The 21,754-nt window shown below is 46.9% G+C and overlaps 1 protein-coding gene and 1 long non-coding RNA gene across 9 annotated transcripts in view; one reads left to right on the top strand and one right to left on the bottom strand.

Annotated features, from left to right (window-relative positions):
- The window catches only part of bicdl1 (BICD family like cargo adaptor 1), a 36,530-nt gene extending 24,480 nt beyond the window's left edge, over nucleotides 1–12,050 (top strand). For 2 of the 8 annotated variants that reach the window (XM_074637066.1, XM_074637064.1), the window contains 5 exons: nucleotides 694–912; nucleotides 1,691–1,846; nucleotides 2,467–2,597; nucleotides 3,941–4,061; nucleotides 6,854–8,859. In XM_074637066.1, the coding sequence (XP_074493167.1) occupies nucleotides 694–912; nucleotides 1,691–1,846; nucleotides 2,467–2,597; nucleotides 3,941–4,061; nucleotides 6,854–7,030 (804 nt within the window). In that variant the 3' untranslated portion in view covers nucleotides 7,031–8,859. Of the gene's footprint in view, nucleotides 1–693; nucleotides 913–1,690; nucleotides 1,847–2,466; nucleotides 2,598–3,940; nucleotides 4,062–4,593; nucleotides 4,709–6,853; nucleotides 8,860–11,599 lie in introns of those variants that run through there. The other 6 variants (XR_012594203.1, XR_012594204.1, XM_074637067.1 and 3 more) reach the window with 6 other exon arrangements.
- A 1,815-nt stretch (nucleotides 12,051–13,865) lies between these two features.
- Nucleotides 13,866–20,099, bottom strand: LOC141770171 (uncharacterized). The gene is made up of 3 exons (XR_012594446.1): nucleotides 20,038–20,099; nucleotides 19,907–19,994; nucleotides 13,866–14,899 (listed from the first exon to the last, which is right to left on the bottom strand). It is a non-coding gene; the product is annotated as an uncharacterized LOC141770171 (long non-coding RNA).
- Between the last annotated feature and the right edge of the window lie 1,655 nt (nucleotides 20,100–21,754).

The raw sequence follows: 21,754 nt of genomic DNA, 5'->3' as shown, positions 1-21,754 counted from the left end.
AACACCACCAACACCACACACACCACCAACATCACCTACCAACACCACTAACACCATTAACACCACACACACCACCAACACCACCAACACAACTAACACCACCAACACCACCAACACCACTAACACCACTAACACCACACACACCACCAACACCACCAACACAACTAACACCACCAACACCACCAACACCACACACACCACCAACATCACCTACCAACACCACTAACACCATTAACACCACACACACCACCAACACCACCAACACAACTAACACCACCAACACCACCAACACCACCAACACCACTAACACCACACACACCATCAACACCACCAACACAACTAACACCACCAACACCACCAACACCACCCACACCACACACACCACCAACATCACCAACCAACACCACTAACACCATTAACACCACACACACCACCAACACCACCAACACCACTAACACCACCAACACCACCAACACCACCAAAACCACCAACACAACCAACACCACCAACACCACCCACACCACCAACACCACACACACCAACAACACCACCAACACCACTAACACCACCAACACCACCAAAACCACCAACACCACCATCAACACCACCAACACCAATAACACCACCAACACCACCGTACTGGGCTTCTCTAAACTCTCCCCCCCTCCTCCCACCCTGCTCTCCTCTCTTTAGCTGCGTCTCCAGCTGTGGGAGGCCTACTGTGAGGTCCGCTCGCTCTGCTCCCATCTCCGGGGAAACGACGTCACCGACTCGGCTCTGTCCACCGACTCTTCCATGGACGAGTCCTCGGAGACGTCCTCAGCCAAGGATGTGCCTACAGGGAGCCTCCACACCGGCCTGCTGGAGCTACGGAGGCTCACACAGAATCTGCTGGACGGCAACGAGTCCACGGTAATGTACCGCTCAGCACCGTCAACACCGTCACCTCTTTTTAACACCATGAGGCGAGGCCTCGGGTCAGGGCTCTACTGATCTCCTGGAACAACTCTGTAATCTGATATTTTTATTATTACTATTATTATTATTATTATTATTATTATTAGAGACATCGGAGGGAGTATAAAGTCACTTATAGTGATGCTGATGTCACTTTAACCATCTGATTGACTCAGTAATCACCAGATCTGGACTAATGAAGTTGGACGGTTTTCATGGTGTGATTTGTTCATTCACAACTGCCGCTGTACACCCAACCCCCCACTGTCCGGGGGGGTTACCAGGCACAGTAAGATAAAGAAAAAAGATTAAAACAGAAAGCATTAAAATAACACTTTTGTAAACCAACCATCAAATTTATAAAGTATGTACACCCGGGCACCCTGGTAGCTCACCTGGTAGAGCAGGCGCCCCACGTACCAAGGCTCAGTCCTTACTACAGCGGCCCAGGGTTCAAATTGGACTTGTGGCCCTTTGCTGCATGTCATCCCCTCTCTCTCCCTTTCATAACTATCACTGTCTCTCTCTCTCACATAAAAAGCCCCAAAAATAATCTTAAAAAATGTACACACATCAATTCCTTTCATGACAGTTTATAATGAGCCGTAACATAAAGTGTGACCTAAAGAGAAAGTGAAAGCAGGTGTTTTAAAGAGGGCTAGGTGAGTGGGTGGAGCCTCTGTGGACCTGTTGTCACTGATAACCCATACACTGACTGTGTGTCGTGTCGTAGGGCTCGCGGCGCAGCGATGAGGAGGCTCTGGAGGAGGCTCTGGAGGAGCAGGTGAGGAAGCTGGGAGAGGAGCTGAGGGAAGTCAGAGAGCTGTACGAAGCCGAGCAGGACAAAACACACAGCAATGAGGACGAGGTGCTAAAGCTGCACAATCAGGTAACACATCTGTTCACCTGCACACCTGAGAGCTGCTACATGAGGAGGAGATGATTTTTAAATGAAATTATCCATTTTCTTTCTTAAAAAGAAGGCAGTTGGATTTAACTTGGCATTTCATCTTCATTCGCTGCTTTGTAACATCATTTTTCCTGCACCTAAAAGTATATTTGTTGACGACGTTGTCATCTTAAAAGCTCGGTTTCGTCTAACTTCAGTGTTTTATGCTTTGTTTTAGTTGAGTAATGGATGAATAAAAACAGGAAAAAATAAAGTGGTTGAGTCCATCACTTTTTTATAGCATTCTTGAAAAAGAAATGTTGGTAATAACATTCTCTCTCTCTCTCTCTCTCTCTCTCTCTCTCTCTCTCTCTCTCTCTCTCTCCCTGTCTCTCTCCCTGTGTCTCTCTCTCTCTCTCTCTCTCTCCCCTGTGGGTTTAAGAACCATCTGACATGATTTATATAAATTAAGGGTCAGTTGTTCTCCTGCTCTGCTGAACCGGGTCTAACTCAACATCAGTCTCCCTTGGCATAACGTGGACTTGAGAGACTGAATTACAGACTGGATTTGTGAGGCCTGCGTCTGACTCCTGTGTGTCATTGTGTCATGTGACCTGCAGGTGGCGCTGCTCTCTGTAGAGACGTGCTCTCTGCAGGAGGACAACGAGAGGATGAGGACGATGGCTGAGGTCCAAGAACCTAGCGAGCAGCTCCAGACTGCTATCAGAGACCGAGACGACGCCATAGCCAAGTAGGACATCACATCATACACTCTTCTTCATCAATATAATGATCTGATGTGATCACCATCATAATCATCAATATAATGATCTGATGGGATCATCATCATAATCATCAATATAATGATCTGATGTGATCAGCATCAGATCATCAATATAATGATCTGATGTGATCAGCATCATAATCATCAATATAATGATCTGATGTGATCAGCATCATAATCATCAATATAATGATCTGATGTGATCAGCATCATAATCATCAATATAATGTCACGTTTAAAGTCCAGTTTATCACAACCCTGGTCTGCTACTTACAGTTCCTATTAGTGATATTAACACTGTACTCAATATATACATCATCATCATCATCATGTATCATATACCGGTCAAAGATGATTCCAAGATTCTGAGTGATTGATTGATATTTGATTGAATGGATCAATAAACTGATCAACTGCAGTGGCAAAGTTATCAGGTCCAGTTAAAAGAGTTCTGGTTTGGTTTAAGTGGAGAAAGTTAAGAGACATCCAGCTGATACAGGTTATTGGTCTCTGCTTTCACACATATATAAGCCCTGTATAACCACTAGTGAACAGGGGCAGGCTAGCTGTTTCCCCCCGCCTCCAGTCTTTATGCTAAGCTAAGCTAACTGGCTGCTGCTGACCAATCCTCTCATCTAACTCTCTGGGGAACTATTCCCTTTAGAGCAGAGGTCTTCAACAAATTTAAATGTTTTTAGATACACATTAACATGAATCCAACATATTGTAGCGAACATCATGCAATTGACAGACATTTTTGATATTGGCATTGGTATCAGTTAACAAGGTATGTTTATAAATGGCAGTGGCATGGCCACCCTACTCACTGCACCTTGCACATGTTTAAAATAAAAACATGAATATATGAACCTGAACCGTATTATTTGAATAGCTTAGTATTGAATGCACAATAACAAGGTACATTTATACATGGCACTAGGCCCAGTTTAATATAAAACACAATTTTATACAATATATATAGTAGCAGATGGTAGTAGTAGTAGTATTGCAGATGGATGGATGGATATATAGTAGGGGGTCCCTGCTCCATCTCTCCATCAGTTTGGGGGTCTTTGGCCTGAAAAACGTTGAAGACCCCTGCTTTAGAGAGTTCTCCATTCATCACCATGTCCATCTCCTTCATGATGTCACGATGTTCATGATGTCACTAGTGTGTGTGTGTGTGTGTGTGTGTGTGTGTGTGTGTGTGTGTGTGTGTGTGTGTGTGTGTGTGCGTGTGTGCGTGTGTGCGTGTGTGCGTGCGTGCGTGCGTGCGTGCGTGCGTGCGTGCGTGCGTGTGTGTGTTGCAGGAAGAAAGCGGTGGAGATGGAGCTGGCCAAGTGTAAAATAGACATCATGTCTCTGAACAGCCAGCTGCTGGACGCCATCCAGCAGAAGCTCAACCTGTCACAGCAGCTGGAGGCTTGGCAGGTGGGTCAAAGGTCACCAGCTACATTTTAGTGAAACAGTCCTTTAGTAGGTCATTTAACAGCTATGTTTAAAGGTTGTTACATAACTAAAACTGCTGTTTAAATGTAGTTTCTGGATTGTTATCCTGTATAATATATTTGAACACTTGTAGAATCTGTGTACGTACACTAAACCACTCAATTAACCTCTGAAGGTGTGTCCCCATAGACATATACACATAGACGCCGCATTGACACCTGGAACGTTAACTTAACGTTACTCCTCGTAGATCATGAACCCTTTAATATAATAATGGGTTGAGAAATGTAGACGTTATAGTGCTTTTTATCCAGGAAAACGGCAGCTCCCCCGTTCACTAGTATAGGGTTACAGGCCAGTCTTGCCCGGTCCAATATGGCGCCCAAGTTGGCGTACAATCCAGGAGTCAATGCGGTGTCTACGTCTACATTTCTATGTATATATGTCTAAGGTGTCCCCCCCTCCCTCACCCGTAACTAGCAGCTGTTTCCTCTCTCTCCTCCCTGATCCACAGTTTGCCTCCTCAGGGCTCTTTACTGTTTGGCTCTTGTGGTTTCTGATCTAGTGGCCTTTCTCAGCTTCCGTACCACCCCTCCTTCCCCTGTGGTACCCCCCCTCCTGCCTTAGAGGTGAGCCCGAGCTGCGCCATCACCCCACTACGCCATGCTGAGCCATTCCATGCCACAGGAGAAATGCCCATCCCATTATAACCAGCACAGAGACCCATCCGAACCCACCACCCTGTCTGTCCACCTGTCCACCTGTCCACCCGTCTCTGTCTCCTCTCTCCATACACCTGTACCCCTCTGGTCAGCTGACCTGTTGAGAGACGAGCACACAGACGCCAAAACACCCCCACATCCCTGACCTATCATAAAGCCTGGTGCTGCTTGGTTCTGTTAGTGCTACTGTCGAGTGATAAAATAGAAACAGCAACATTCACTGAGGAGAAGCCTGCATTCATATTCATATCATCACTAACACATGAAGCAGCTGCAGCAGAGCCCCCTGGTGGCGTCACCTCTCTCAGCAGCTACTAACAACCAACATGACTCCATCCACTGGATAAGATCATAAGATCATAAGACGAGGCTTGGTGCAGTTTAGAACTGTGGTTCCCCTCACTGGGTCAAACATGATTAACACGATAGGAACACTGAAAACACTTAAAGGATGAAGGTTTTTCAGAGTTTGCTCGAATGTTTGTGTGAACGACTGAATCATAGCTCCTCATGCTCCAAAAGATATTGAAATAAACGAATGAGAGAGGGAACAGGGACAGCAGGTAGACAGGTGAGATATCGCTTCATCTCAGAACAAGCTGTGAGGTTATGGAATCATATAAATATGCACCGATCAGCTATAACATTAGGTCAGCATGGGCACCCTGACCGCCTGCGGCTACGCAGCCCCATACGCAACAAACGTTTTTCAGCAGTTTGAGCTCCAGTAGCTCTTCTATTGGATCGGACAACACGGGCCAGCCTTCGCTCCCCACGTGCATCAATGACCCTCGGGTCTGACCCTGTCACCGGTTCACCAGTTCTCCTTCCTTGGACCACTTTTAGTAGGTCCTGACCACTGCAGACCGGCAACATCCCACAAGAGCTGCAGTTCTGGAGATGCTCTGACCCAGTCGTCTAGCCAGTACTATCTGGTTCTCGTCAAAGTCGCTCACATCCTTACGCTGGCCCATTTTTTCTGCTTCCAACACAAAGTTCAAAGTTCAAAATGTTCCCCCCCACTGCCAGGTGCCATGGTAACCAGATAATCAATGTTATTCACCTCACCTGTCAGTGGTCTGAATGTTATGGCTGATCAGTGTATATGAATATGGCTGAGATGCCCGTCGGCCACTGCTCTCTCTTTGGTTGCGTCCTAAATTCCACTAACATGTTCTTTAGTAGCTAAAACAGTATGTGAGATATTTTAGTTCGTCTGAAACCTCAGTATGAAACTAATAGTATGCAAACTGCATACTATTTAAATATTACAGTATACAACACTGGTCACTACAAGCAGCATAAATATCCCACAATGCAATGCGCTAGGGACGACAAAGATCATAACAGACGTTGACGGACAGCTCTCTGTAAGTATAAGATTTTACTTTGATAGGCGTGATATTAGTTCAGATTTTATGATCATCACAAACCGTAGTTTTGGTTACACGAGGTTGGTACGGGTTACCATGGTTACCATGGTTACACGTCTCCAACCGGCGAGGACACTCTCAGGAAGTGACAACGTAAATTACTGCTCAGTGCGTCTGAAAAGATACAAACTACTGTTTATTCACACAAAAGTGTGTTGACCGATAGTACACATGTTGAGTATGTAGTGAGTAGTATATGAATTTGGATGAAGCCATTGTCTGGTTCTGATCCAGAACCCAGAACTCCAGGGTTCTGACTGAGCTCCAGCTGGTTTCTGCTCATGTCATTGAATTGGTTGGATGAGCCGGGGATCGAACCTCCAACCAGTTCAATTCATTATTTATGAAATATCAATTAATTCATAATGAATTAATGTGACGTGACATTATAAATCTATTTCTTAGATTAAAATGTTGTGCCCTTACTATGCACATATTCCTAAATAATAAAAATAAACATGAGGCAGGTAGGATGAGGTAAACTACCCATGATGAGCAGGGACGACAGGTGTGATCAATACCTGACAGGTAACGTGATCAATGAGTCTGATCTCCCCAGAACCAGTATTCGCCCTGTCTCCTGTCTGTCTCTCATTCTCGTCTCCGTCCCCGGCTTTAGGATGATATGCACCGAGTGATTGACCAGCAGTTGATGGACAAGTACCAGGACGAGTGGCGCTCGGCCCCTCCCTCGCTGTCAGGGTCGTCGAGGGCGCACGGCGGTCAGTCGTCCAGACGAGCTCAGCGCATCTCCGACAGGGACAAGAGACTTTTCTCTTTTTTCAAAAAGAACTGAGCCCCGTTGGACTGGTCCTGAGACAGCAGACAGACAGAGACAGACATCATGGTAATGGTAACCCCAACTCCGCCAAAGACGGGCAGCGTGGGGGGGGGGGTCATTATGCACTTTATCCGTCCCATTACTCCTCTCTTTGACTGCTGACAGGTAGAAATATAAGGTCATAGAAGATGAACATGGTCAGGAAGGAAGGAAGGTCTCCTGTAGTGCCTACAACCATCTACATCTCTACTAGCCCACTGCCAATGCTGTCCTCACTGGTCCTAACTGGTACTGTACGCATCCCGGTAGTGATCGGACAGATCTAACTGGGTTAGATGCCGGGTGTAGTGGGAGAAGATGAGGATAGATGCTGGGTGTAGTGGGAGAAGATGAGGATAGATGCTGGGTGTGGTGGGAGAAGATGAGGATAGATGCTGGGTGTAGTGGGAGAAGATGAGGATAGATACTGGGTGTAGTGGGAGAAGATGAGGATAGATGCTGGGTGTGGTGGTAGAAGATGAGGATAGATGCTGGGTGTGGTGGGAGAAGATGAGGATAGATGCTGGGTGTGGTGGGAGAAGATGAGGATAGATGCTAGGTGTGGTGGGAGAAGATGAGGATAGATGCTGGGTGTGGTGGGAGAAGATGAGGATAGATGCTGGGTGTGGTGGGAGAAGATGAGGATAGATGCTGGGTGTGGTGGGAGAAGATGAGGATAGATGCTGGGTGTGGTGGGAGAAGATGAGGATAGATGCTGGGTGTGGTGGGAGAAGATGAGGATAGATGCTAGGTGTGGTGGGAGAAGATGAGGATAGATGCTGGGTGTGGTGGGAGAAGATGAGGATAGATGCTGGGTGTGGTGGGAGAAGATGAGGATAGATGCTGGGTGTGGTGGGAGAAGATGAGGATAGATGCTGGGTGTGGTGGGAGAAGATGAGGATAGATGCTGGGTGTGGTGGGAGAAGATGAGGATAGATGCTGGGTGTTATAATGCTGCACCTCGGCCTTCATGTCATCTCAGGTTTATTCAGCTGTTCAGAGGATGTTCATGGATCAGGACCTCAGGGTGCTCCGTATCTCTATATTATCAAATCAAATGATCTTACTGCCAGCAGTGAGGATCCACCATGGTTCAACGGGCCAGAACCAAATCTCCAATCACAGCAATAGATCTATTATTAAAGCAGCACTAGTCTATATATGTATGGCAACCGTGTGTGATGTGAAAGGGGTCAGTCATAGAGGATGATCCTCCTCAGCTCTACGGAGCCTCTTTTAGCTCTTTTTACTGTTTCCTGAATAACTGACTGTTCTCTATCTGCTCAGCAGGAGACAGACTCCGTTAGCATCTAGCTTGTGAATATAGTGGAGCATCTAAAGCAGCTAAAGACACAGATAACAACACAGAGACCAAATCAGCAAGAAGAAGAGTCAATATTGGTCTTCAGATCCAGTATTGGAGTTCAGATCCTTTCCTCAGTTTGCTGAGAAATATTCCCATCACCAGTAAACTGACCTTTATGACCTTTAAAAGTGTCCTCCTGTTTGTTCGCAGAAGTAATGAGACATATGACCATGGTCCATGGTCCAGTTTTTATGTTTCACGCTGCAGTAAAACCGACTGAAGCCTGAGCAGCTCTTTATAGTGGATCCTGAGGGTCTGTGGTGAACTCACCTTAACATCTGAATAAACCTCTGAAGTCAGTGACGACGTCCGTCCAGCTGATATCATCATCACGTTATACATTTACAATATTTGTAAAAGAAAAAGACACTGTCCAACATTGTCCTCATGATGTCAGTCATCTTCCTAGTTGACCAAATAAAAAATTAAAACATGTTTACATCAGCTTGAGAAGGAGGAAGAACTACATAGAAGGTTGAGTTTGATTGGAGGGCCGGTGGGCTGAGGTTCAGTTCTAATAGAAAAGTTGGTCTACCTCCATCCTCACTGCTTCAACACTTCATGGGCACTTTGGTTCTTTAGCTGGCGGGCTTCCTTTAGCTTCCTTTAGCGTCCTCTAGCTGACTCCATCAGAGACACAGTATACTTTGGTTCTTTAGCTGACTCCATTATTAAATCCAGTATACGAGCTGAATGACTGACAGTGATGTCTCATGTCTGTCTGTGTTTGGCCGCCTGTCTCATGCAGCTGTGCTAACCTATGCAGATGTCTTCTGGTCAACTCAGCTGGTCGTTGGGAAGGATCAACCCAAAGAATGATTTTTTATAAAACGTAATAGGTTTAGACAAAATCGTTATATTTATAAGAAAAAATGCATAACTTTTTGAATGAAAATCTTTTTTTAGAGAGAGATATATACGTGTACGTTGTTACTTCAGTGTGTGTGAGCTGGACATCATCACTCATCTGTTTGTCTCTTTGACTGTTCAGGTGTTCAGGTGTGTCCTGTCGTAGAGCTGGCACGAGATCCACGAGTACTTCTACTACTAGTACTAGTACTCCATGTGAATCTCAGTCATTAATCCAATAGCGCCCCATAAACTGATGATTCAGTTCTTGGTACAACTTCCTGATAAGTCAGCCTTTATAAACAGCTTATAACCTCTCAGGTCTGCCTATTAAACAGCAGACTACAGCCAGCAACCAGTTCGTTTAGCTTAGTCCACAGACTGGGACCAGCTGATCCTCTCATCTAAACCCACCTAAAAATGAAAACTGTTCCTTTAATAGTCGGTACCAACGGGGTAAACATTAGTCTGCTGGTAGACATGTTAATAAATCATTCATTCAATTCAATTCAATTCAATTTAGTTTTATATAGCGTCAAATCACAACAGAAGTTATCTCAAGATGCTTTATATATAGAGCGGCTGGGGGGATAGATAGATAGATAGATAGATAGATAGAGAGAGAGAGAGAGAGAGAGAGAGAGAAGCAACCACAATAATAGCCCAGCAGCTGTAATAACTAATACAAGTAGGACTAATAACACAAAATCAATAGCAGTGGATGTAAAAGAGTGATAATACAACTATCGGAACTGATGTCATTGGGTCGTCCTCAGACGGGCTTTCAAGCGGAGCTTCCAGCTGTCTCAGTCCACCATACATCTGGCTAGCTCGCCAGCACTGTCCAGCATCTCTCCTCAGTACGTCCATGTGTGTTGGTGTGGGACGTCCCTGTGATTGATGCCCGTGCGTTGGCTGCCACTTTGTCACTAAGCCTTGGTAGTCCTTCGTTAGCCTTGGTAGTCCCTCGTAAAGACGGAATTAATTAATAAAGACTTTCTCTATTTATAACAAAGCAACAGCAAAAGTTAGTACGTAATCTGAAAATATAAATGTTAATGAGTCATTAATTACAATAGGCTAGACAAAAATCTGCACGTGTAAATACATTGATAATAAATTAATTTAGCTCTAAATGATCTGTAGACCTTTTCCAGGTGGTCAGAGGTCAGAGGTCAAACGATTCATTGGAAGAGACTTCCTGATGAGTTAAAGAGCTAAAACAATTATTATCTGACCGAGTAAAGCCTTTTCTTCTAAACACAGGAGAGAAAAGCATTTAGATCACCAGACGTTGTGTTTTCTCTCTGGCCTCTCAGGGCTTCCGTAGCTCATCGATATTAACGATCTGTTTCTCCAGAGCGTGTTGGCCGAGACAGGCAGCACTAAAAACGAGTACCAGAGAAACAGGAGGAGATGGGTATCAAAAAACACATCATGTGATTTCCTCCTAAAATCAACCTTAAAACAAGCCAAAGGTCATTTATCTAAACCCATAAAGTAACCAGAACACAGTAACGTAGAGAGACTAAATAAACAGAAGAGAGACAGAGAGAGAGAGAGAGAGAGAGAGACAGAGAGAGAGAGCGGTCCAGCGATCATCTGAACTCACAAAGAACCCCAGAAGCTGCCAGGCTTCAGTTAAAGATGTATGTATGTGTTGAAGTCTGAATAAAGGGTGCCTTATTAGAAAGTTCCTTCACTGCTGCTGTCAGAAAGAGGTGTGAACGGTCACGTCCGTGTGTCTGTCGTTCCATCGACTGATTGGCTGCAGCAGCTCGGATTAAACGCCAGTCTCTGCTGCCAGAACCACGTTGTAACACGGTAACCTGTCTCACGTCATGTCACATATCCGATAGGAAAACAAGACGCTGTAACATGTCCTGATGTGTTGTCATCGTGTCCTGATGTGTCCACATCGTGTCCTGATGTGTCGCCATCGTGACCTGATGTGTCCACATCGTGCCCTGATGTGTCCAGATCGTGCCCTGATGTGTCCACATCGTGTCCTGATGTGTCCAGATCGTGCCCTGATGTGTCCACATCGTGTCCTGATGTGTCCACATCGTGCCCTGATGTGTCCACATCGTGTCCTGATGTGTCCACATCATGTCCTGATTATTACTGTTTGTTTGTATTGTTGAAGACACTGTGTAGACTGAACTCATTCATTTTTTAATTTTAAAAGCATTTTCAAAAGTCCGTCTGCAGCTCTGTGTGTGTGTGTGTGTGTGTGTGTGTGTGTGTGTGCGTGCGTGCGTGCGTGCGTGCGTGCGTGCGTGCGTGCGTGCGTGCGTGCGTGCGTGCGTGTGTGTATGGTAACCATCCAGATGTGTTGCACTGACAGACAGACTTCAGACTGTCAGATGGACTTCATCCAGTGTGTTTCCTGTTGCTCGTTGGTCGGATGTGGTGTTGGACGTCGGTGCTGTCGGTGGGCTCATCGTGCTCCGTGTCAGAGCTTCCATTCTCCACCGACTAACTAACGCCACCGTTTCACTCACACAATGCTTCAAACTATCCAGAATATTTATCATGCAATTTTCTTAGCATCTTTTTGTACAAATAAATACTTTACAATCAGCTGGTGTCCCCTGACTGGTCCTTGAAATACAGATGTTTTCCTCCGCAGATGAGATGAGCTGCTGATGCTGAAACATGAGAACATCTGCTGAGAGTAGAGTGGTGGCAGCTAGAAGGGACCCAACAAACCGTTCAGGACATGCTGTTTGTACTACAGAAGTTTTATAGGTCTCTATTATACTGTATGTCTCTATCATAGGTCTCTATTATACTGTATGTCTCTATCATAGGTCTCTATTATACTGTATGTCTCTATCATAGGTCTCTATTATACTGTACGTCTCTATCATAGGTCTTTATTATACTGTATGTCTCTATCATAGGTCTATTATACTGTATGTCTCTATTATAGGTCTCTATTAAATGTCTCTACCTGCACGATGAGGACAAACAACCAGCCGACTGATGAGCAGCAGTCAGAAGCTCAGACCGATAATACGACGGCATAAGAGAGTATACTTAAGTATAATTTTGTTAAGTATATCTCTGATAAGTACATAGAAAGTAAACTAAAGTATACTTGGCTCATACTGACAAGTATACATAAAAGTCTAAGTATACTTGGCTTATACTTTTACTTAATCTTTTGTTCAAGGTATACTTCATCTTATACTAAAGTATAAGTTAGTATACTTGTAGTATAAAAACTATTTAACTAGTAGTTTACTGAATATACTTTAAAGAGCACTTTCATAAACTATAAAGTGGGCTACCAGTATAAAACTAGTAAACTATCAATACTTACACTTAAAGTATTCTTTTATAAACTAAAAAGTGAGCCTATTTAGTCCCAAGAAGTATTGAAGTAGTACACTTACAAGTATAAAACTAGTAAACTATTTGTATACTATAGTTGCAGCACAACATAAGACTTAAATACTTAAAGTAGTTCTATACTCAATGTTTACTATTCTTACACTTAAAGTACACTTTTATAAACTAAAAATGTACCTTTGTGGTTCTGAGTGAAACGTCTCAACATCTACTGGATGAAACTTGGTAAAAGCCTTCAGGATGAATTGTAATAACTTCAGTGGTCCTCTGAGGCCCTGTTCACACCACCTGGTATTAACATGCGTCCTCAGTGATCCGATCACAAGTGGACAGCTTTAAGTACGTCTGTTCACACCTGGCATAAGAATGCGTCTCCACATGCGTCTCCAGTGACCACGTGATCTGATCTCACTTCCCCGCTCTATATGTAAATAAACACGTAGTAAACACACGGCTAATACAGCAGACGTTGTGACGTAATATTACAGGAATGTCAGGAGTAATATCCTACATATTTGTTCATTCTGTTACATTGTATTAACATCAAAATAAACGGTTATTGTACCGCCGGTCCCCAGGGACCGGCACCGCTGCTTTTGCCAGAAAACAGCCTGTACGGGGACAGAGCTCCAGAGAGCCGGGAGGACAGACAACAGCTTGTAGGGGGACAGAGCTCCAGAGAGCCGGGAGGACAGACAACAGCCTGTAGGAGGACAGACAACAGCTTGTAGGGGGACAGAGCTCCAGAGAGCCGGGAGGACAGACAACAGCCTGTAGGAGGACAGAGCTCCAGAGAGCGGGGAGGACAGAGAACAGCCTGTAGGAGGACAGAGCTCCAGAGAGCCGGAGGACAGACAACAGCCTGTACGGGGACAGAACTCCAGAGAGCGGGGAGGACAGAGAACAGCCTGTAGGGGGACAGAGCTCCAGAGAGCCGGGAGGACAGAGAACAGCCTGTAGGGGGACAGAGCTCCAGAGAGCCGGAGGACAGAGAACAGCCTGTAGAGGGACAGAGTTCCAGAGAGCGGGGAGGACAGACAACAGCCTGTAGGAGGACAGAGCTCCAGAGAGCGGGGAGGACAGACAACAGCCTGTAGGAGGACAGAGCTCCAGAGAGCGGGAAGGACAGACAACAGCTTGTAGGAGGACAGAGCTCCAGAGAGCGGGGAGGACAGACAACAGCCTGTAGGGGGATAGAGCTCCAGAGAGCCGGAGGACAGAGAACAGCCTGTAGGGGGACAGAGCTCCAGAGAGCGGGGAGGACAGAGAACAGCCTGTAGGGGGACAGAGCTTCAGAGAGCCGGAGGACAGAGAACAGCCTGTAGAGGGACAGAGCTCCAGAGAGCCGGGAGGACAGAGAACAGCCTGTAGAGGGACAGAGCTCCAGAGAGCCGGAGGACAGAGAACAGCCTGTAGAGGGACAGAGCTCCAGAGAGCCGGAGGACAGAGAACAGCCTGTAGGGGGACAGAGCTACAGAGAGCCGGAGGACAGAGAACAGCCTGTAGGGGGACAGAGCTACAGAGAGCCGGAGGACAGAGAACAGCCTGTAGGGGGACAGAGCTTCAGAGAGCGGGGAGGACAGAGAACAGGCGGTCGGGTGTCAGCTCCGTGCAAAGCAGCGGAACAAAAACAGCGACACATCTCCGACAGTATGATGATAATGCACTTCACGTGCCTAGTCTACATCCAGTAGAGCACAGAGGGCGTTTTCATGGTGATATTAGATTATAAATTAAACTACCAGCAGTACATAATAATAATAAATTATGGTGTATGATTATAGATTAAACTACCAGTAGAATATAATAATAACACAAACCATCACTTCATTTTATTTAGTTATATCTGGCTGTATTTAACACAGATAGAATCTAATCAAATCAAAAAGGTACGGTTCACACTCAAAACTATTTTACACACATAACATAAAACTCAAATCCATAGTCCAACTAAGAAAAACAGATGTCCTTCAATCACTAATCATTAAAGCATCAGTAGGCGAGATTGGAGCAAATATGATTAAAACAAGTTATTTTTATAAAACGGTCACTATATCCTGACAGTAGTACATGAAACAGGTAACCTAAAAAAAATCATGTTCCCCTGTGTCCTCCGGTGTCCTCTGGTGCTCCTAACGGCATCTGCAAGATTTCACAGACCGGAGGAAAAGAAGCAGTAAGAGCTGATCTGAGGTCTGCTGTCCAGCTGCCGTCTATGAGAGCCGGCTGTCAATCACTCGCGAACTCCGGTCAAACGGTCAAACTAGGCAGCGCTGATCAAATATGAATCAATATTCTGTTACTGTAATGTCTATTTCTCTCCTCAGATGTTTTCAGAAACATCTTGTAGTGTACTGTTTAGCAGTAAAATGAGAAAGTTTGTGACCCATGTTGAGATCTGTTGAGGAAATACGAAGCACTACCCACCACCCGGAGCAAAGCCAATAGGAACGCTCTCTCTCTCTGGAATTACCTGTGATTGGCCAAAGTCTCCCGTCACGGGCTAGATGTTCTAAAGCCTGAAAACAGAGACATGAGGAGGAGCATAAGTCTAGTTTTCTCTCAGAACAATTGAATTACAATATGCTGAAAGGTTATTATGGAATTTTTGCCCAGTGATGCCAAAAATATACTGCCTACTGCAGCTTTAATCATAAATCCTCATTAGATTGAAGCACAGGTGGTTATACCGGCTGGGCATTTCTGCCTGTCACACCTCCGACGGTGCCAATGGGCCGGCTGCAGGGTCATCAGCCGGGAGCCACCCTTCACTGATGTTTCGCTCCATTATTCCCGGAACATCTCAAGGTGGTGGAGCAGCGACAGGGACGTCTCCCTGTCGCCCCCTGCAGCCAGCCTTAGGACCCTCCTTTTCCCCACGCCTTGTCCTTTCTACGAAGCCAGAGCCAGAAGCTCCCTTGCTCAGCCTCCTCCGCAAGTTCTTTGAGCGCCTTTCTAAGCTTGGAGCCTGTGATCCCCAGGGACCTCAGGAGCCGCTGGGTGGATGTTCCAGCATAGCCTCTGCACCCGACTTCTACTGGACGGGTGACCGCCCTCCATCCTGCTTGAGTGCACTCAGCTGCCAGCTCTGAGTACTTTTCCTTCTTTCTCTCGAAAGCAGCCTCTATCCCCTCTTCCCATGGGACAGTCAGCTCTGCCATTATAACTGTCCTTGTAGGGGTGGACCAGAGCACAATATCTGGCCGAAGGGATGTTAGTGTTATTTCATGCGGGAACTTTAACTGCTGGTCAAGGTCAGCTCTCATATTCCACTCGCCTCCAAGACACAGGAGAGACCGCCCCCTTGCACTGCTGCTCTGGCCTTTGCCCCCTTGCTGAACAAACTGGATCAGCCGCTGAGATGTTGCTGGGCTGGCCTTGTTTACCTCCAGCCTGCGTGTCTCCAGGATTTCGGCTAGCTTACGCAGCACCCGGTCGTGGCGCCATCTGTACCGGCCCTGCGCTAGCGCTGCCTTGCATCCAGAGAGGATGTGCCGCAAGGTGGGGTCTTTGGAGTTGCAGAGTTGGCAGGTCTCCTCTGTGCCATACCAGAGGTGAAGATTCCGGGGACTGGGAAGGGTGTCATATGTGGCCCTGATCAGGAAACTCAGCCTTGCTTGGGGCATCTTCCACATGTCTGCCCACGTGATAGTTCGGTTTATCACCGCCTCCCAGGTTGTCCATCTGCCTTGCTGTTGTTGGCTGACCGCTCTGATTTTGTAGCCCTCTTCTTCAATCTTTGTGACTTCGGAGATCACGAGATCTTTCCTTTCCTTCTTCGATGCTTTGGACCACATCTTGGGTGCTGGTCCCCACCCAAACCCGGCCCTGCCTTGCTGCAGCTGCCCGACAATCTCCTGATGTTTTAGGCGATTGATGGCCTGGTCGACTGCCTGATTTACATACCACTTGCGTCCTGTTCGAATTTGGACCTTGGTGTTTTGGACAGACGGGTCAGGTGAGTCTCTCAGCTCGAAGACAAGTCTCACCTTCTCCTGTTTGTAGCCTTTGTTGATGGATTTCAGTGGGAGCTTCAGGGTGGTTCTCCCAAACAGTGCAGTGTTGGTAAGACATCGAGGAAGGCCCAGCCATTTGCGGATGTAATTGTTGGCTTTTCCATCCAACTTCAAAACGGTTGTTGAGGTGATGTCACACAACTTTAGGGGCCACATCAGACGTTGGTATAGGGTGAACTGGTAACACCAGACCTTGAATTTCCCTGGCAGGGGACTTTGGTCGATCTTGCTCAGGCCATTCGTGAGCTGAGCTAATACAGAGGCAGCCATGTGCTTATCGGACAGGTCGGCTGTGTAAAGCCTTCTAAGGCTTCGCACAGGTTGTTCCGCCAACAGTGGGATCTTCTCGCCATCGACTGAGAAGGTGATGTTATCGTTCCGGGCTCCTTTCCGGATTGAGAGGCTGCGGGACTTAGCAGGTTTTATCTTCATCCGGGCCCATGATAAGAGCTCCTCAAGCCTTTTCAGGAGTCTGGCAGTGCACGCTGCTGTCTGGAGGAGGGTGGTAACGTCATCCATGTAGCTCCGTAAAGCCGGGAGTCGCAGACCTGTTTGGGATCTGACTCCTCGGACCATCTGTCTGCCCCCAATCAGGATGATCTCAAACGCTGCCGTGAAAAGGATGGGAGAGATGGAACAACCCATTGCTATCCCTTTCTCCAGCTGGTGCCAACCCGTTGAGATCTCCTGGGTTGTGTAGCAGACGCGGAAGTTGTTGAAATAGCTTGTTACTAGGCTCTGGATGCAAGATGGGATGTGGAAGAAGTTGAGAGCGAAATTGATGAGCTGGCGGGGAACGGAACCATAAGCATTTGCAAGATCCAGCCAAACCACGTGGAGGTCTGATTTACTCCGCTTCGCTGTCTGGATCTGTTCCCAGATCATAGCAGAGTGCTCCACGCAGCCAGGAAACCCTGGGATGCCTGCCTTCTGACAGCTGGTATCGATGTAGTTGTTTGCCAGAAAGTAGCTGGTCATGCGCTTTGCCATCACCGAGAAGAAGATCTTCCCTTCCACATTCAGCAGCGCAATACCTCTAAATTGGCTGATGTCGTGGGAGTCTTTTTCTTTCGGGATGAAGGTGGTGATCGCTCTGCTCCATGCTGGAGGGATGGATTGGTTCTTCCAGGCAAGTCCCATCAGTCTCCACAAGAGCTTCAGGATCATAGGACAGCTCTTATATACCCTGTAGGGTACTCCGTTTAGTCCTGGGGCTGATGCAGCTCTCGCTCGTTCTACCACTTGCTGGACTTCGGACCATCTGGGGGGAGTGGTGTCAAACTGGGAGGAGGGCTCGGGTGGGAGGGGTACGTGACCTGGGGATCCGAGGGGGTTTTCCTTTTGGCTATCACTGAGTTGGTCTTTGATGTATTCCTCCAGTTCCTGCTCGGTAGTCTGCAGTTTCCCTGTTTTCTTCTCCTCCAGCAAGCCTCGGGCATACTTGAAAGGGTCATGGAAGAAGCTCGCCCTTGCTTTCTCCTTTCGGCTTCTACGTTTCCTGATCCTCTCAGCTCGCCTCAGGTGGTTGAGTCTGGTTCTAATCTGGTTCCACATGTTCTGCAAGCCCTCTTTCTCCTCGTTCTCGGCTCTTCTCCATGCTTTCCGCAATAGCCGCCGCTCCTTTACCAGCTGGAGGATTTCTCTCTCCCGTCTCCCAGTCTGCCTGGGGACGATCCTCCTCTGTGGCATCTTTCCAAATCTACCCGTGCCTTCTTCGTAGATGATATGGGCAAAGATGTTCAGTTTGGATGTTGTGCTGCCTCTTAATGTGTTCTGGAGGGTGATGTGTATGCTCTCATCGAAGCTTCTCCATGCCTCCTTATCGCTGGCTTTTGGCCACTTGACCTTGGGTTTCCGGGCTGGTTTCTCAGAAGTCTCTATTGTGGGTTCTCTCCTTCGTGTCTCGCTCTGATGCTCCGGCTCGGGGCCATGCTGGTGTTGTTGCAAAACCTGCTGGGAAGGCTGAAGTTGCTCTCTCTCACCAGCTGCAATGGTAGGATCAATAGCACTGTGGTGCTCAACCTGGCTATGATTCCTCCTTGTCTGACCTGCTTGCGCAGTGCAAGTTTGCATCTGGATGCTGCCGCCGCATCTTGCCTTCCCCTGGTGGATTCGCAGGCCCCGGTAGGTTGTTACTTTGGACCACCCGCAGCCACATTTTCTGAGGATCCTTTGATCGTTTGTCGTTGTCGTTCCGGTCGTTACCATGTTATCTGTCCTGGTTGGTCCATCTTCCATCCCGCCTCTCGGTGGACCGCCGGGCTGTTTTTTCCTTATTCTGCTTGTAGTTTGTTTGGGAGTTCCTATAGCATGAGCTACAAGGACGTGTGAAGAAGGGTAACTAGCCCCTCCACCTCCGGTGCAGTCTTTCCTGCCGTCAGCCAGACTTCCCTGGCAGCCCTCCAGTCTTTCCTGGATGTCAACTGCTCTGTTCTCAGTAGTCACTGGCAAGCCAGATTAACTAAATTGAAGCACAGGTGGTTATACCTGCTGGGCATTTCTGCCTGTCACACCTCCGACGGTGCCAATGGGCCGGCTGCAGGGTCGTCAGCCGGGAGCCACCCTTCACTGATGTTTCGCTCCATTATTCCCGGAACATCTCAAGGTGGTGGAGCAGCGACAGGGACGTCTCCCTGCCGCCCCCTGCAGCCAGCCTTAGGACCCTCCTTTTCCCCACACCTTGTCCTTTCTACGAAGCCAGAGCCAGAAGCTCCCTTGCTCAGCCTCCTCCGCAAGTTCTTTGAGCGCCTTTCTAAGCTTGGAGCCTGTGATCCCCAGGGACCTCAGGAGCCGCTGGGTGGATGTTCCAGCATAGCCTCTGCCCCCGACTTCTACTGGACGGGTGACCGCCCTCCATCCTGCTTGAGTGCACTCAGCTGCCAGCTCTGAGTACTTTTCCTTCTTTCTCTCGAAAGCAGCCTCTATCCCCTCTTCCCATGGGACAGTCAGCTCCGCCATTATAACCTGCGGGCTAGATGTTCTAAAGCCTGAAAACAGAGACATGAGGAGGAGCATAAGTCTAGTTTTCTCTCAGAACAATTGAATTACAATATGCTGAAAGGTTATTATGGAATTTTTGCCCAGTGATGCCAAAAATATACTGCCTACTGCAGCTTTAATCATAAATCCTCATTAGAGGAAGACTGCACATAAAGGTGTTTAAGGTGTTTTTAGTTCAGTGTGAGGGTTTAAGTGTTGGGGGGGTTTGGAGAGAAGAAGAAGTCTGGAGAGAGTCAGAAAATAACAGACTTGATCTTGACTTACCAAGAAAGGAGAAGAGACCACAATACGATCCAAACAGGTCCAAGAGGAACCAGAATCCAGTTCTCCACCTGCTCCAGGATCAGCACACCTCCAGCAGGGCCTTGTGGTCCATGGATCAGGGATTAGCACACCTCCAGCAGGGCCTTGTTGTTAAAGGTACTGTTTGTAACTTCTTACATGTATAAATCATTGCGGGTCGGACTCCCAACACAAACTATACGGAAGCACCAAAACCTCTTGGTTGTATCTAGTTAAGCCTGTCTGTTAAACAGTGTTGGCCGCGGTTGGAGGACGCGGGGGAGACCGTAGCTTTGGTCTCCAGGGCCGGAGTCTCTGCTGTACTCTGCTCCTCTGCCTGCCTTCACTCACACACCACGCTCGTTCTCACGAGCTCCACTCTCACGTGCATGCTGCTCACTCCACACTGCAGAAGAGTTAGTTTAGCTCTGAGAATATCTAGTGAATGTACAGTGGACGTTTGTGCAGAAATAACTGCTGCAGCTCCTCCAGACCAACAGAGGTTTCCCGTGTCTTGTGAAGTGACGGGGCTCTGCAGAGAGAAACGTTATCGTCTCCGACCAAAACTCCGGTGTCTCCCCCGTTCCCTCCGGCCGCGGTCGGGAGGCTGAGGCAGGAAAAGCCAACACTAGGATCAGCATTGATTCATGGAGAGACCTTCGTCTGGTCAGCTAGCATTACTGCCAAGCAGGTGAAATATAGAGTGATATTGTGCTTTTAGCTGACGTGTGTCGCCTCACTGTTTTGAGCGATGCTTGTTCATGTCTATGTAGAGCGAGCACGAGCAATAGGACGCTGACTTTAGTTGACTTAACGGCCATAGGTGTCGCTGTTAACAAGACATTTCTGTTTCTTACAAACAGCTCCTTTGCTGCTCATATTATGCTCATATAATATATATTATATATATATATTATATATAATATATATATATATATTTAAACGTAAACATTCTAAATGTGTCCCAGTTTATTCCTGGTTGCAGTGGATGTGAATGACATCAGCTGATAGGAAGTACACATAGACCGAAGCTGTTGCCTAGCAACGCAATTCTGTTGCAATTCCGTCGGAATGCGCTAAAACAGAGCATTTAGGACAGATGGTAAATGCAGGCAGATTCAGTTCGACAGTATGAAGAAAATCAAGTTGTTTTTAACATTACAGCATGTTAACATGTTCTAGTAGTCTAGTAGATACTGGTCCTGCTGCTGGGTCGATGCCCTATGGCCCCGTCCAGCTCTCCTCGTGTAAGGGCCGGTCGCCTGGTATCTCCTCCGTGCTCTTGAGACTGTGCTGGGAGACACAGCAAACCTTCTTGTGACTGCACGTATGGATGTGTCATCCTGGAAGAGCTGGACTACCTGTGCAACCCGATTGGGCTGCAGGAAACGCCTCATGCTACAAGTAGTGATGAGGACACTAGCAGAACACAAAACTACTTTTACTATTGATGCTAATACTTTTGTAATTCTACTTTTAATATATGAGTATTTTACACTGTGGTATTATTACTTTTACATAAGTAAATATGTGAATACTTAAATACCACCACTGCTGGTATTTTAAATACAAGTGTCCAATATTTAAAGTTTGATTTCTGTCTTTACACCTCTGTTTTACAGACAGACAGACACACAGAGAGACACACAGACGTACAGACAGACACACAGACGCACAGAGAGACAGAGACACACAGACGTACAGACAGACAGACAGACAGACATACAGACGTAGGCAAAGTTGTTGGTAACGTTCCGTTAAAGAGAGAAAAACCCACAATGGTCACTGAAATAACTTGAAACTGACAAAAGTAATAATAAATAAAAATTT

The sequence above is a fragment of the Sebastes fasciatus genome, chromosome 6 (assembly GCF_043250625.1).
Source record: "Sebastes fasciatus isolate fSebFas1 chromosome 6, fSebFas1.pri, whole genome shotgun sequence".
NCBI classification, from domain to species: domain Eukaryota; kingdom Metazoa; phylum Chordata; class Actinopteri; order Perciformes; family Sebastidae; genus Sebastes; species Sebastes fasciatus.
This window is presented reverse-complemented; position numbering and strand designations above follow the sequence as displayed.